Source organism: Danio aesculapii, chromosome 5 (genome assembly GCF_903798145.1).
Source record: "Danio aesculapii chromosome 5, fDanAes4.1, whole genome shotgun sequence".
Classification (NCBI taxonomy): domain Eukaryota; kingdom Metazoa; phylum Chordata; class Actinopteri; order Cypriniformes; family Danionidae; genus Danio; species Danio aesculapii.
The window spans coordinates 69878983-69895307 of NC_079439.1; the positions used below are offsets into that span (position 1 = coordinate 69878983).

Sequence of the window (16325 nt, forward strand, 5' to 3'; positions counted from 1 at the left end):
TTCGGGGTCGTACTTGCGCTTTGACATACTTGTTACAATAATTAAATGCAATTTTACATGTCAAAAGGTATGTTTGTCGCATGCGCATTTCAAAATAAAAGTCCGGTATAAGCAAAATAACTTAAAAATGAACCTTTGTTGTTTTTTTTTTGACCACACACTCCGCGACCCACTGAAAATGTTCTCGCAAATGACCCACCAGTTGAGAAACACTGTTATAGACGATTATAGGACTAATTATTTCTGGATGTAAAATATGCATTATACTTACATACGGTGATCCATCCAGCGTGTCTGTATTTACCACTACTGGTGGAGAGTTCGCCTGGAGGAGAAAGAGAAAAAGAGAGACAGAGAGAGAGAAAATGTTTAGCGCAGCACTTATTAGAGATAATGACTGTGTTCAGAATATACCACGGTAACACTTCTTTTGCTGGATGCAGCACATTTTCTGTATGCATGAAGCGCATTGATAACCTTCTACACCAGTGCTTATTAGCTGGTTTGACCCACATCTTCTCAAGGTTATTAAAGAGAAAGCTCACCCACCATTTATGTATGGTTCAAAACTTTTATTTTGGTGCTTCTGTTGAACACCAAACAACATATTCTGAAGAATGCTGTGTTTTCATCCACCTATATTTATGCACATTTGATGAGAAATGCTATTGGTGCACTGTATTGTGTCAGTCAATGTTGATGGCAGTTCATTTCAGTTAATGCTAATTCGTAATCATTCCAACATCTTCTTTGTAGACCATTACCCATACTAAAGACATAAGCTGACGCATGTATTGGAGAAAATTCATTCATTCATTTTCTTTTCGGCTTAATCCCTTTATTAATTAGGGGTCGCCACTATGGAATGAACCGCCAACTTATCCAGCATATGTTTTACGCAGCGGATGCCCTTCCAGCCGCAACCCATCACTGAGAAACACCCATACACACTCATTCACACACATACACTAAGGACAATTTTAGCTTACCCAATTCACCTATAGCACATGTCTTTGGACTTGTGGGGGGAAACCAGAGCACTCGGAGGAAACCCACACGAACACGGGGAGAACATGCTAACTCCACACAGAAATGCCAACTGGCCCAGCTGAGGCTTGAATCGGTGACCTTCTTGCTGTGAGGCAACAGCACTACCTACTGAGCCACCACGTCGCCTAGTAACATAATAGTTATGCAAAATTCATTGTAATTACTATAGTAAGGGAATGGAACATGTGTTCATTGATTTTCCATCGGTTTAGACAGTGATCGCCACAGTGGAATGAACCGCCAACTATTCCAGCATTGGTTATAAGTAGCAGATGCCCTTCCAGCCGCAACCCAGTAATGGGAAACACCCATACAGGCTCATTCCCACACACATTCATACACTACAGCCAATATAGCTTATTCAATTCACCTTTAGCACATGTGTTTCGACTGTGGAGGAAACCAGAGCACCCTGAGGAAACCCACGCCAACACGGGGAGAACATGCAAACTCAGAAATGGCAACCGATCCAACCGGGACTCGAACCAGCGACCATCTTGCAGTGAGGTGACAGTGCTAACCACTGAGCCACTGTGGCACCTCTGGAACATGTGTAACACCTTAAAGTATTACCAAATGTTGCTATACAAAATGAGGTCCCACGTTATTTTAAGTGGCCTTAATTACTTTTATGCTTCATTTAATTAACCGTTTGCTACAATGAATGTACTTATTATGGTGTTTTAAATTATATTATTATTTAAAAAAATGATTTACATGCATTTATAACTACACTATTGACCCATTCCTTACATCTTGACCCTCACTTAAACCTACCCATACCACCAAACCTGTCCGTAACCATTAGGCTTGGGCAGTATCCAAATTCTGATACCATCAAACCTCTTGCCTATTTTACCTTAGTATACGGTATTACCATGCATAATAAAAAAAAATGATGATGTAAGGCTCAGACAGCGTCATCAAACTGTTGGCTTGTGCCTAAACCATTCAGAAACTGAATACCGTATATGCGACCTTAGGTTCGCGGTCACCTGTTTGTTGCACAATTTGCAAGCTGTCTTGTTCGTATTAGAAATCTGCACAGGACTGATGTGTTCGCGAATAGAAGAGCAAAACCAAAAACCACCCAGCTAGATAATACAGAGTCCAGACAGCCTATAACAAGCTGTCTGTATAAACACACACACGCATAGACACATAGCACCACGCTCTCTCTCATTCACTCACATACACACACATAGACAGCACCAAGCCAGCGGCGCACAGCATCACGCTCTCTCTCATTCACACACATACACCATACCTGTCAACATTGAGATGTGAAAATAAGGGCTTTCGATTGCTTTCCTAACTTTTTATGCTAATTTACGACGAAATTAGTTGTGTTTGAAAAAAACCCATCAAGATCGACATCTTTAGATATTATTATTATTAATTGTGTGTATTTGTCTGTTCAAACACGCACCCAAAACCCAGACTTTCCCTCCGCTTCAAATCCCGTGTGCAGAATCCGTTTGGGAAACAGCGTCTATTTATCACTATGGAGCGCGTCAGCTGACAGTCACGCACCGCTATATGACTGTTTTGAGGATTGCATATGAAGGGGAGACGGCACCTGTAATGATAAGGAAAGGGAATCCCGCCGTTTTTATATTTATTTCAAAGCGTTTTCATGCCTAAACAAAGCGAAAGCACAGAACAGACTCGCATTTAAGAGCAAAAGGCGGCCCCTGGTGGTTTGGCTGTATGGGTTGTGTAGGGAGGCTCGGCTCTTTAAAGTTTATTTGCCACCCTTCAGAGAAAGACTGAAAATAGGGGAGAAATCCAGGAAAATACCTTTACAGGATGATAGCGGGATAGAACTGTAAAACACGGGTGAATCCCGGGAAAAACGGAAGGGTTGACAAGTATGACATACACACACACACACATAGATAGCACCAAACAAGCGACACACAGCATCACGCTCTCTCTCATTCACACACACAAACAGCATCCATACTCCCGTTCAAATTACACCAGAGTTTCCCAGAGGAAATTTATTCCCGCACTGCAAGAATTCTGGTCAGCTCCTGTGGCTCCCGCGGTACAGCAGCGGGAACTCAGACCACTAGTTCGTATTTACCACACCTCCCTTCTCATTCAGCCGAAACCTGAAATACTGCAAAACTCCAGACGTCGTTTTCTTTTTCGAGACCAGGTCACTTGGTACACGACTCGCCATCTTACCTCACCCCTCTCTCTCTCCTCCACACTGTCCCGTGATGACAATCACGCATACGCATGTTTAGGCATTAAATAAATGAAACGTGTCTCCTATATAAGTGCATTGTTTTTTATGACGGTATAACGGTATTGAAACTGACACTACTGCTATTTTTAGATCTCGCGGTATACCATATCACCATATTACCGCCCAAGTCTACTAACCAAACCTCTATCTCAGTTCAAGAGCACCAGAAGTGTTGTTCAATATTATATAAACACAGCAAACTATTTATTATTAATGTAAGTACACAGTAGTTGAGGAGACTTGATATAAAATATGACCAAAACGGCTTAATTTTTATTTCTTAAATGATATTATTCAAAACACATTCACTAAATATATACACAGCGTAATATGTCGACAACGTAGCGTACAACTGTTTACATATTTAGTAAGCCGTCTAAAGTATATCATGTAATATGCAGCAAGCCTTAAAACACATCACAGGTTCTTCCACTGAAATGATGTAACAGCAAACCACACACACACACACACACACACACACACACACACACACACACACACACACACACACACACACACACACACACACACACACACACACATCTACTGGTGCCCTGCTCTACCCTCCATTACAGCTCACACACACTACAAGCAATTTATGGCTGTAACATCTGCTAGACCTCTATTGATTTCCGATAAATTTGATTAAAGACTCACACACACACTCACACACACACACACACACACACACACACACACACACACACACACAAGCCTTGGAGTTGTGTTCAAAACTCCTGGCTTTTATCACAGGGCGATGCAGCCGCCCACATGATCACATTAACACACACTCAACTACACACGCTGTCAGAAACTCATTCAGCAGCTCACTGGCCCACGGCTCACACTGAGAGCGCAGAGATCCAAAACATCCAGTGTGTGTGTGTGTGTGTGTAGACTTTCTGTAAGTGTTAGAGCATAATGCAAGCCAATGTTGAGGGTTCGATTAGCAAGAAAAGCAAAAACTGATAAACGTGCACCATCAATGCAATGCAAGCCACTTTGGATAAATCCTCCGCCGAATACATGAGCGTGTGTGTGTGCTTGTGCGTGTGTGGGTGGGTGAGATGTTCTGACCCTTAACACCTCACGTGTATGCAAGCATTGTTATATTTGGGCCATTTAAAACACATCATATGCATGCTTATTTGTATTGAACGTGCAACTGCAGTGTTAAAGTATTAAAAGCACTCGCATTGAAATCTTTATTGCTGAAATAAATCAAGTGTGTTTTAAAAAGAGCCCTTATTCATGACTGTTTCTTAACATACATACTTAAAATGTGGAGAAATTACAGGTTTTACAAGCGGCCGAAATGAGTTTCCTTCGAAGGGTGGCAGGGAGCACTCTTACGCCCCATTCACGGGACTTCAGCGTCAACACTTGACAGAGGGCGTGTCTGAAGTTGGGGCTGACGCAATCGTCATAGCAGCGTCAGCCAATGAAATAAGTCAGCAATAGGCCACTCCCTGAGCTAGTGTATTTGCATACATCGATCTGATTGGCTGACGCTTCCATCGGCGCTTGAAAAGTTGAGCAAGTCCCAACTTCTGCAGCGAGCAATGCCTCTGAAGCGGCGCAGACGGATCCACAAAGCAGTTCGGCAATGCCTTCAAAGTGAATGGGAAGCGTTGAAGCTGACGCCTCATGTAAATGGGGTGTTGTGAATAGGGTGAGGAGCTCTGACATTCGGGAGGAGCTCGGAGTAGAGCCGCTGCTCCTCCACATCGAGAGAAGTCAGCTGAGGTGGCTCGGGCATCTGTTTCGGATGCGTTCCAGGACGCCTACCTAGGGAGGTGTTACAGGCATCTTCCACCAGGAGGAGACCTCGGGGAAGACCCAGGGCACGCTGGAGGGACTATGTCTCTCAGCTGGCCTGGGAACACCTTGGGATCCCCCCGGAGGTGCTGGTGGAAGTGTCTGGGGAGAGGGAAGTCTGGGGTTCTCTTCTAAGACCCCTGCCACCGCGACCCGGCCCCGGAAAAGCGGCAGAAAATGAATGAATTAATGAATGAATGAAAGTTTTTACTGTAAAGTATTTTCAGTAGCTACAGTTCCATCCACCTATTTTTATGTGCATTTTGGATATGCGCATAAAAAACATGCGTATAACTGAGTAGGATAAAAAAAAATTTCGATAAGAAAAGATGTGCATGAACTACAATGGAAACACTTTTACCAAACAAATTCCAGCATGTGCATTAAAAAAAGTCATGTGATTTTGTTTTAAGAGATCATGTGATAATAAAAATGTGTGTGAATGGACAAACCAGCAGGCTGAGCACACTGTAAAACATCTGAAATGGTGTTTTGGTCATTCTAAAACGCATTAACCATCTCGTTGGATGAAAACGCTGCTTTATTCGCGCGTCTTTTTTTGTAATAATTATTTTTTAGGGGCTTTCACCTTTAATGACAGGGCAGTGGAGACTAACAGTCAGGAAAGTGTGGGGAGCAGAGAGAGAGGAAAGATCGGCTAAGGACCTCGAGCCGGGAATCAAACTTGTTAAGGAGTCACGGTGGCGCAGTGGGTAGCACAATCGCCTCACAGCAAGAAGGTCTCTGGTTCGAGTCCCAGCAGGGTCAGTTGGTATTTCTGTGTGGAGTTTGCATGTTCTTCTCGTGTTGCCGTATGTTTCCTCCGGGTGCTCTAGTTTTCCCCACAGTCCAAACACATGCGGTACAGATGAATTGGGTAAGCTAAATTGTCCATAGTATATGCATGTGGATGAGTGTTTATGGATGTTTCCCAGTGATGGGTTGCAGCTGAAAGGGCATCCGCTGCGTGAAACATATGCTGGATAAGTTGGTGGTTCATTCCGCTGTGGCGACCCCTGATTAATAAAGGGACTAAGCCGAAAAGAAAATGAACGAATGAACTACAATACATTCACATGTAATTGAATAACACGCACACTGTAAAAAATGGCCGTGATTTCAGCGGTAAAAAACTGTAAAAATGCTACAGTAAAAAAACGTAACCTGGCTAACAGAATAACCGTAAATTGACTTTCCCAGAATTCCCTGCATGGCACATCACTTTTTATGCGTTTTGATGTCATTATTATGGATCGTTTTAGTTGTTTCTCCATCAGTTATGTACATTGGAGATTTATATTACATCTAATGTTGATAAACAATGTTTATTTTATGACTTTAATTTTATGTGTGTTACCATGCTGGTGTTTATTAGCTGTGTGAACACTGAGCACCTTCTATACTCTGATACACTTTACTGCTAGTGAGTTTGTGATGACTTTCTCATCACCACCTGCATATGGTTGAGTTAAAGTGTCTATCTGTGTAACAAAAGATGTGTAGATGTTAGTAATTCAAAATACAGACATATTACCTCTATAAATTAATGAAATAAGGTATTTTACTGTAAAAATGAGAAATTACTTTTACGGTTTGTACCGTATTTTAACTGGCAACCACAGCTGCCGGTTATTAACCGTAAATTTTACGAATTTATTTTTTACAGTGTAGTCAGTGTCTATTACGTTCAGCTGACACTTAACCATATTCTATTAATGTATAATAATTCCATAATAAGCACTTTAAGTATGATAAGGTGTATTTTCAGATGGATAGACATATCAATATAAATTATTTTACACTGTATACTATAGCTGAGGTCCCCCTCTATATTCCCCCACCCAATTTCTGTTTAACGGAGAGAAGATTAAACATAATAGTTTTAATAACTCATTTCTAATAACTGATTTATTTTATCTTTGCCATGATGACAGTAAATAATATTTGACTAGATATTTTTCAAGATACTTCTATACAGCTTAAAGTGACATTTATAGGCTGAACTAGGTTAATTAGGCAAGTTAAGATAATTACGCAAGTTATGGTATAACCAGCCTGATCTCACAAGGAAACGTAAGTATTTTACGCTTTGTCAATTTAGTGGCTAATTCGTACGAATTTGTACGAGTTCAGTCGTACGAAATTGTACGATTTTAAAAAGGAGGCGTGGCACCTAACCCCACCCCTAAACCCAACCGTCATTGGGGGATGAGCAAATCGTACTAAAATGTACGAATTAGATCTTACGAATTCATACGAATTAGCCACTAAATCAAAAAGTTACGAATTGCTGTGAGATTGTGTTGGTATAACGATGGTTTGTTCTGTAGAGAATTGAAAACAAATAGTGCTTAAGGGGGCTAATTATATTGACCTTAAAATGCTTTTTTTAATTAAAAACTGCTTTCATTCTAGCCGAAATAAAACAAATAAGACTTTCTCCAGAAGAAAAAATATTATAGGAAATACTGTGAAAATTTCCTTGCTCTGTTAAAGACTATTTCACAGGAGGGTGAATCATTTAGATTTCAACTGTAAGTTGACAGACCCTCGTAACGAAGAAGAACCGAAGAAGACTAAAATAAATGTTAATCAAGAAAAAGTCAGCAACAGCTTCTCTACGAGTCAATAATTTTAAGCGTACCACATCCAGCAGTGTTTTCTATAAGATGGGTCAGTAATTATGTTAAAATGTGTGCACTGGTGCATTAGCCGGAGATGCAATCACTTCAACTGGGCCTCAGAGCTTCAGAGGAAACAAAGCTAGATTACTGAGGTGGAGTGGAGAGTGAGTGTGATTACAGCGATGAGCTCTGTGATTAAAGCGGAGCACACACTTTACTATTACAGCGGATTTGTACGTGTCTATGTCAGTTACTCTGTGTCACACTGGACTCCAACAAAGTATAAAGATGTATACAAATAATAAATAAACTGTCACGATCACCAAGAGTGACACACTAGAGGGAACTCTACCTCCCATAATCATCAGCACCTCACACCTGATGTTCATTAAGTTTGATTACACACACAGCTGAAGGACATCATCACTGATTACATGGAACACGTATACACCAATCATACACACAGATCCAGTGGCTGAGTCTTGTTTCCCTGTAGTGATGATCGCAAAGCGTATTCCTTGCATTGCCTAGCCATGTTTTGACCCTTTGTTTCGTTTGTGGTCCCTTGTTTATTGCGGGAGTTATGTCCTAAAAATAACCTGCAATAGGCAAAATCTGCAAAGCAGTCAGCTTTATTTTCTACAATTTTCATAGATGTTTTAAGGCTGTAACACCACCCATGACACACTTTATCCACTTTTCTCAGACAGGCATTAACATTTCACACTTTTCTCTCTCGTTTAAACACTCTCAAAACTCAAACCTTCATTGAAAATTAAGTCCAGTATTATAGGAAGAAACCAAAGATCAAAACCATTTGATCTTCATTTCTTTATTCTGTAATGGCGCCCTACAGCCGCGTTACTTCTACCTTCCTTTAGCATGTCCAGAAGTTCAACTCTTTGTGTGGTGGTAAGCATCTTCCTCTGCCTTTTGGGTGTGAACGCATTCTGTACTAAATAGGAGATTGATTTACAATGGTCTACAGCCAGCCAGGAAGCAGAGCACAATGCGATGTAGAAAAAAAGTGGGAAATAAAATCCGCAAAACTGAGAGGCCACGACACTTGTACCGCGTTATAGCGAGGGACCACTGTACTATTTTAGTGTTTGCCACCTGCCTCAACCCTTTTGCCTGTTACAATGTTTACTCTTTTGTTTTGTCTACGTGATTCGGTTTGCTCCTGTATTGAACTTTGCCTGTCTGTCTATCGATTAAAGCTACATTTGGATCCTAATGCTAATTTTCACACCCTCATCGTCACATAAATAATCAAATCCTATATATATATATATATAAATACACAGTAAGTAAGTAGAAATGTTGTATAATTGTCAGTATTTTTGGATATTGCCCACTAACTCAGGGCACAAAACAAACCATGACCTATTAAATAAGAACAATAGGGCAAATTGACCAGAGATGGCTGTATGATTGAATATAAGTGAATGGGAAATTCATACACCCGCAGATTTCCCGAGTCTACTTTCATATAACTAAACATATCTTAAAACATGAAGTCCATGCATGACTTGAGAATCTGTAAAGCACTGCTGACATGCTGCGAACACCACCCACAGGAATTATATATTGGGCACGCACAACCAGACGTTCACCCACCTGGAAAAGCAGGGCTCAAATAATGCACATTTACTCAAGAATTCATGTAAGTGCGTTAATAAATTATAACGTTCGTCTTTTGGCTTTGAACATTTTCGGCACAGTTGCGTCACAGGACTCCATTGTGTGCATTGGTACAAGTTCGACATTCATTCGGACAAAAACCACCACAGTGTCAAAGCTAGACTGCCGTAATGAGTCCATATTAAAGTGAATAATGATGAAATAGAAGGTAAATCATAACGTTACAGAACTTAATTCAGAATCTTATAATACGCTTACAAAAAAAAAAGAGCAATTATCATAAGACATACTGTTATCTGTTTTCAGATGGTTCTAACTATTCATGTGAAATAAAAGTAACTACAAACTACATTAAAACATTGCAAGGTTCTTTTGCACACAGAATCCTGCAAATTTTCTTCACAATTACGGCTGCACAATATAAAAAAGAAATCATCATTATCATGATAATATTATATGCAACATCTATATCAGAGACAGGTGTGGTAAATTACATTTATTTCAATTTAGAAATATCTAAATGACATTTATTTCTATGCCAAGCATTTATGTGTTGAAATCAACCCAGGCTCATTCTGAGAACGTAGTCCCGGGGACGTTTCTGGAGACTGCGAAATACGTAGCCGGGGGTACGTACGGCTGCATTTAATTTTTTAAAGTGAACGCTGCGGGGCGGTGTGACGTCGTTCCTTTCGCCGCTTGCCGGCCGCTCGCCTCCGTGTGGAGGGCTTTCCCCCTGCAACCAGTTTGTCCGGTTGTCTCGAGAAAGGGGCTGACGGCGATGCTGACGACCGGGTTCGAGTCCGGGGAAGAGCGGTTCCAGAAATCAGGTAAGAAAACAAAAAGAAAATCCAAAAAATGAAGCGAACAAGTTCATCACAGGGTGAGAATGTGGTCAAAATCCGAAAACGTGGTAAAAATCAGACGAGGGCTTTTCTTTTTCTGGACGGCTTTTGTGAATCGTCGTTGGTTGGGTTTAAGGGACGGAGGAGGGTGGGTCAGCCTGCCAATTGGCCGGTCGCACGGTCAATCATTCTGTCATCCAGGCAGACAGGCGGAAGGTTGTTCGACAGCGGCCTCCAGCGGGTTTACGCGAGAACGGCGCGGGAAAAAGCACACACAGCGGCCTCTCGCGGACTCGCGAAAACAAAAACTGCAAAAATACGTACCTCCCGGGACGTATTTCGCGGTCTCCAGAAACGTCCCTGGGACTACGTTCTCAGAATGAGCCTGGGTTGGTTGAAATTGTACAATAGGTTGTTCATCTAAATTTAACAAATTTCAATCCAACCCAGGCCTATTGGAAATATGTGCCCAGAGCTACATTTTTGAGAACTGAGAAATATATATCCTGGACTGTGTTTTCTTGCAGTTTTTGTTTTCACAAATCCACTAGATGGCGCCGTGTAGATTTTTGGCAATCTCAAATACGTTACTGGGACATGTTTTCTCAAACCTTTAACTTAATAAACAGTTGTTAATAAACAGTTGTAGTTAAATAACTCAATGGAGATGTTAGATAAGCTCGGAAGAAACAAAGCTTGAAAGAATAAATTACGCGGTTGTTTTCAGCGACAGGTTTCAGCCACTGTTTAAACCCGTCTTTCTCTAACCAGGAGTATGCAAACTTGCATTATCCCATTTTGCCGTATGTTTTGCTCTATCGCAGGGCTATTCAATTAGTTTGTCATGGGGGCCAGTTTATGAAAAGCATCCCAAGTGAGGGGCCGGAGAGATATGACTTGCAATATGAGTGATGACACAACAGCATATAAGAGCCCATATGCTGTATTTTTGCTCCTTAAGACACCCCCGGTGGATTTTGGTACATTAAAATGTTAATATATTGTATTTTGAATTCATAATATCAGTGCATTGTCCAGTCTGGCTTTTTTTTACAAACATTCAAGTGTTGCATTTCAAAGCACAACAAAAGCAGTGCATTGCTTAAGTAGGCTTCTTCTACATTCAGACACATTCATATGTTCTGTTTTAAACCGAGTAACAATTACGGATGCAACGATTATAGATTTTGGTTGTGCGATTATATAGTCTGAAGAATAATCATAGTTTCACGGTTATCACGTCTAATGTAAATATAAGCTTTATATTAGGAAAGTATTTAAATGAACTGTTGTTATCATCTGAGTTCATACATACATAATCATTTGTAATAATTCGTCTAACATATCTTTTGTTTACATTGCACTGAAAGCCACGTACAACTCTCACCTCTATGGCGTGAGATGTTTTCTACTTGATGCGTCTGAAAGGCGCTTGTGCACGCATATTGGCACATATTCTAATATTGGAGATAACGAACTTGCGCGCGGAAAAGACGTGATATATGATAAAAGCTCTGACCTGTGAACTAGCGCACAGGTGGCATAACTTTGTTTAGCTGCAGCAGTTTTGTTCAACAGAAACACGGTGTTGAGAAGCCTTTAAGCTTAGATTAAATATCCAAATGTTTTCAGCTGCTTGCGTCACTCTCTTAATGTCAGGTGACTCAGCCTTCAACTGCAGCTCGTGCTGTATTAAACAGACACATGTCACTTCATAACTATAGCGGCCGTTTTTCGACTGAACTAAACTTATTTTTGATGTCTCTTACCCTTATCCCTCGTTTTGTGCATGCACGTCAAGGGGTAGTGATGTCCCAATTCTCTTTAGCTTGAAGGCATAGGGCTAAGCGGAAGGGGTGAATACCCCTTTGTATGAAGATTTTTCAGGACCACACTCCAAACAAAGGGGTAAGAAAATTTAAGGAGATCCACAAATTAGTATTTTTTGTCATTATTTCGAATTTTTACGACAAACAATGTTTTAATATATTCATAACCGTGTTTTACCGTCATGCTTAAAAAAAAAAAAAAAACGCAAAAAAACCCTCGCTAAATTTCGCAATCTATAATCTCTAATAATAACTCCTGTACAGCAGTCCCACAACATTCTGACACTCGATGAGACTCGAAAACCCTGTCAGAGAAGTCTAGTGGCTGGGAATGAGCTTTTTTACGGTGTCTGCTATAATGTTAATGTTGTTTTTGTGTGTTTACATTGATGAATATGGCCATGGTGTAAATGCACAGTACTGTTATGATCTTATTGCCACATTATATCATTATGATAACATAATATATGCCTTCAGTGATTTCCTGAAGATAAATACCAAAAAATAGTCACGATCGTCTGATCTCATATGAAGCAAGAGATCGCGATGACATGTGATGACGTGTGCAGGTGTTATAGTGATGTCCCAATTCTTAGGGGTACATTTTGAAGCCCTTCTCCTTAACACTCGGCTGTAAGGGCCAAAGGGAAGGGGTAGGGGTACAAAAATAGAATTGGGATTGGGGCTTGGTCACATTTTTTGGACGGCTGGACAAATTGCCTGCTCTATGGTTTCGCTACATGTGGAGAGCGTCACATCACCTTCCCGCTTTTGTCACAAAATTACGTGACATCACCTGGACAGAGGAGCTTGGCCGGACGCACTCGGCCCGAACCAAGCAAGGAAAATTAATATATTTCTGCTTTTTTGGAGTCAAACACTTAAACAAAAACTTGGCCAATGCTTCAAAAAAATGTAAGACCTTGTATAAACGAGATTTAAGACTACCTTTTAAGGGCCTTAACTGATTTATCAACTTTTAATACTTTTTAAGACCCCGCGGACACCCTGTTACTTTCGTCCACAACACCCCCTCCCCCATGGTCTTCACTATCATCCGTGACACCTCTCCCTCCTCTGGTAACATGCCGGATCCGTTACCCCGATCTGCTCTGGGATCTCCCAATTGACAAATTAAGCTGACTATAGGTGAATTGGGTAAACAAAACTGGCCATAGTGTGTGAATGCGAGTGTGTATGGATGTTTCCCAGTACTGTTTTGCTGCTGGAAGGGCATCCGCTGTGTTAAACATATGCTGAAAAAGTTGGCGGTTCATTCCGCTGTGGTGACCCCTGATGAATAAGGGACCAAGCTGAAGAAAAATGAATGAATGATTGCATTAGAGATGCTTTTCGAACTGCTCGAAACCAATAATACCGCCACAAACCGTTGTGTTTGATAACTGACAGCATGCTGCTCATAGAGCTTCCACTGGATATAATAACACACTGAGAATCCTCCATTAGGAGAGGAAGGCGGGCCCGAATGGCGATGTGTGGGTGGAAAAAGCTGCGCTCTCCTCTTTTCCCTCGCTCTCTCTACGCTCTGTCCTTCACACCAGATTTCTCTGCACCTTCATCTTCCTCTCAGCTCTCTCCCAGTTTTCTGCTGATTTGTTGTGGTGCAGTCATCGGCTGATTAGCATGAGAAGATGCTCTGTAGCTAAAGCATGAAATTAGCCTCCTACCCTCAAAACATCACTGCTCTCCTTCACATTTCAGCCTTTTTGTAAATATATCAGCTCTCTGTATATACAGGCAGTCTCTGTAAGATGATGATGATGATGATGACAAAGAAGATGTATGAGACAAGGATTTCCAGAGCGATTGTGTGCTTACGCAACCCCAGTGTTTTTCTCTGGCCACAGGCAGAATGAGTTCAGTCAGTCTTACACACACTGACACATTAACACTTGTGTTTGTAGTCATTCAAAACAATGCTGACAAATCATTATTGTTATTGCACTGCTGTGGTTTCAATGCTCAAGCACAAGTACTTGCCATTAAAGGGCACCTAGTTTACCCCTTTTTTAAGATTTAATATTAATATTATGGTTCTTCTGAGTGTGCCAGTTTACGTTCAGTTCAAAACACAATTCAGATTTTTTATTATAATGTGTTAAAAACATAGACTGTAAAATATATGGACGGAGTATCCGTGACGTCACTCATAGGTTTCTGAACACTGCAAAAGAAGCTACAAGTAGGCGCGGCCAACCGTCGCCATTTTGTTCACGCATCATCGCACCCACGGCGGGATACCAAACAAGGGCAAAGAGGCGGAGAGTGAGCGGAGCTACAGACACCTGCTGGCACTTTGCTTAGACCTGGCAGACAGACTTTACTTTAGGAGAAACGCTTGATTCTTTATTACCTGCGACTCGTTTGTGTTCTGACCACATGTGCTTGGCTGTACACTATATCAATAAAGTGTTTAGACTTTCAAAAACACTGTAGTCATACATTGAGCAATAAGCATTGTTCTTATGATGTTTTTCTACAGGAGGAAAACGTGAATGACTTCCAAACACTTCAGATATAGTGTGTGTTAGTAAATGCAGACTATTGATGAACTCCAGCATAACAGTGTATGATAACGCTTCAGATGACTGTTCTAGAGCCTACAGCTAATCAATCTGTCACATTCTGGAGTGCTTTACGGGTCTAAAGAAAAATATTAATGATAAATGATCTTAAATAAAACAAATACATTTATAGAGATGCTATATAAGTATATAACTTTACTCACATGGGAAACAGAGGCCACGTGAATGGTTTGTGAGCACAATTAAATGCACACAGCATCCCATATCATCTGATAATTGTGAGAAATAAGTCCAAAAGGCAGCTGACTGTGTAAAGCCACATAAAACAACACAAAAATATGATAAATATGCCGAGATCAGTGGCTAATCTGCCGGATTCAGCTGAGGTGAAGTGACGGCGACCAGCGAGACCTAGCTGTCACTCAAGTGGCCACGCCCTTAATTAAAGCAAACTTAATATAACCTAATATAAAGGAAATGGATGAGTTATAAAAAAATTCACCCCCCTCACAGTTTTCATGGAGGGTAATAATAGCTATATGAACCAAAATCGTTCTTTGTACCAGGCTGTAAACACCTTTTTTTCTGCTGTAAAGTTGGCCATTCTAACAGTGGGCTCAATAGAAATCTGCTCTATTATGGATTCAGGACTAGCGAAATTTCAGTGAATTGCAGTTTCCGTTACTTCCGTATTGGCTTCCCGAGGGAGAGCGGGAGGTTGCCGCTTGGTAATGACAGAGAGCGCCAGTGCCCGAGAGAGCGAGTGCAAGTGTCGCCTAGAGCATGCAGAGAGAGGCCTCAGTCATATCTCTGCAGTCTGCCGACGATGTCCAAATTTAGAGGGGGCCAGGGGGGAGGGGGGGTTGGTGGGGGCAAGCTTGTTGACGCGGGGACTGGTGGAAGAGAGCTCTTTTAATGGAATTTGATACCGCACGTTAAATAGAAAGAAAAAACCATTAGTGTCCATGTACGTACTCACTGAAAGTGCCATATGATGTCCGAGACAGTGCATTCCTCTGCCTTTGAGCCCTCAAATGTGTCATTAAGTTTGACGTGTTTCCCCCTTACACGCAACTTTTGTAAATCATCTGCTTCACGTCGCTGTGTCAGAATCCTTGCTTGTAAAATACGCTTTACAATGCTTAAAAGAATATTTGAGGAACATGCGTGTTAATCTGAAGGGAGTCGCTCTCGCTCACCGAATGTGCGTTGCGTGCGTCCGTTTCCTAAGCAACGAGAACAAACGGCGACATCGCCTGTCCGTATTCCCCAGTTGTTTAGAATTCAATGTTTAGAGATGGTGTGTACCTATTGTGCCTTTGATGCATCTCTTTCTTACGTCCTACACGTGGCACCATGGCATTTTCCAAACATTTTCAGTGAACATGATCTAATGATATTTGGTATAAAAGAAAAATAAAATGTATTTTTTGGCCAAATAGTTTTGACCTGTACCAACTCAAGACATTTTTAAAGAGGTTTTGAGGTCCTGGGTTACATATATACACTGTATAACTACTATATAACTATCAAACACACTAGAAACATTATTGTGCAGGAGACTTCACTAAAAAAAGCATTACCAACTCCTGCTGATGTTAGTTAAGGTCAGTGATGTTGTTGAGTGAGATGAAGCCGTCTGCTTGTAGGAGGGTAAAAACACACAAGCACATCTGTCAGACGCTCACACTCGTCCTCTCATTATCACACAC

At 41.1% G+C, this 16325-nt stretch overlaps 1 protein-coding gene across 4 annotated transcripts in view; it reads right to left on the bottom strand.

The window, feature by feature from the left end:
- Positions 1–16325, bottom strand: part of LOC130229819 (disks large homolog 4) — a 275300-nt gene that overhangs the window by 57281 nt on the left and 201694 nt on the right. For all 4 annotated transcript variants that reach the window (XM_056458812.1, XM_056458813.1, XM_056458811.1 and 1 more), the window contains one exon: positions 272–325. In XM_056458812.1, the coding sequence (XP_056314787.1) occupies positions 272–325 (54 nt within the window). The remainder of the gene's footprint in view (positions 1–271; positions 326–16325) is intronic.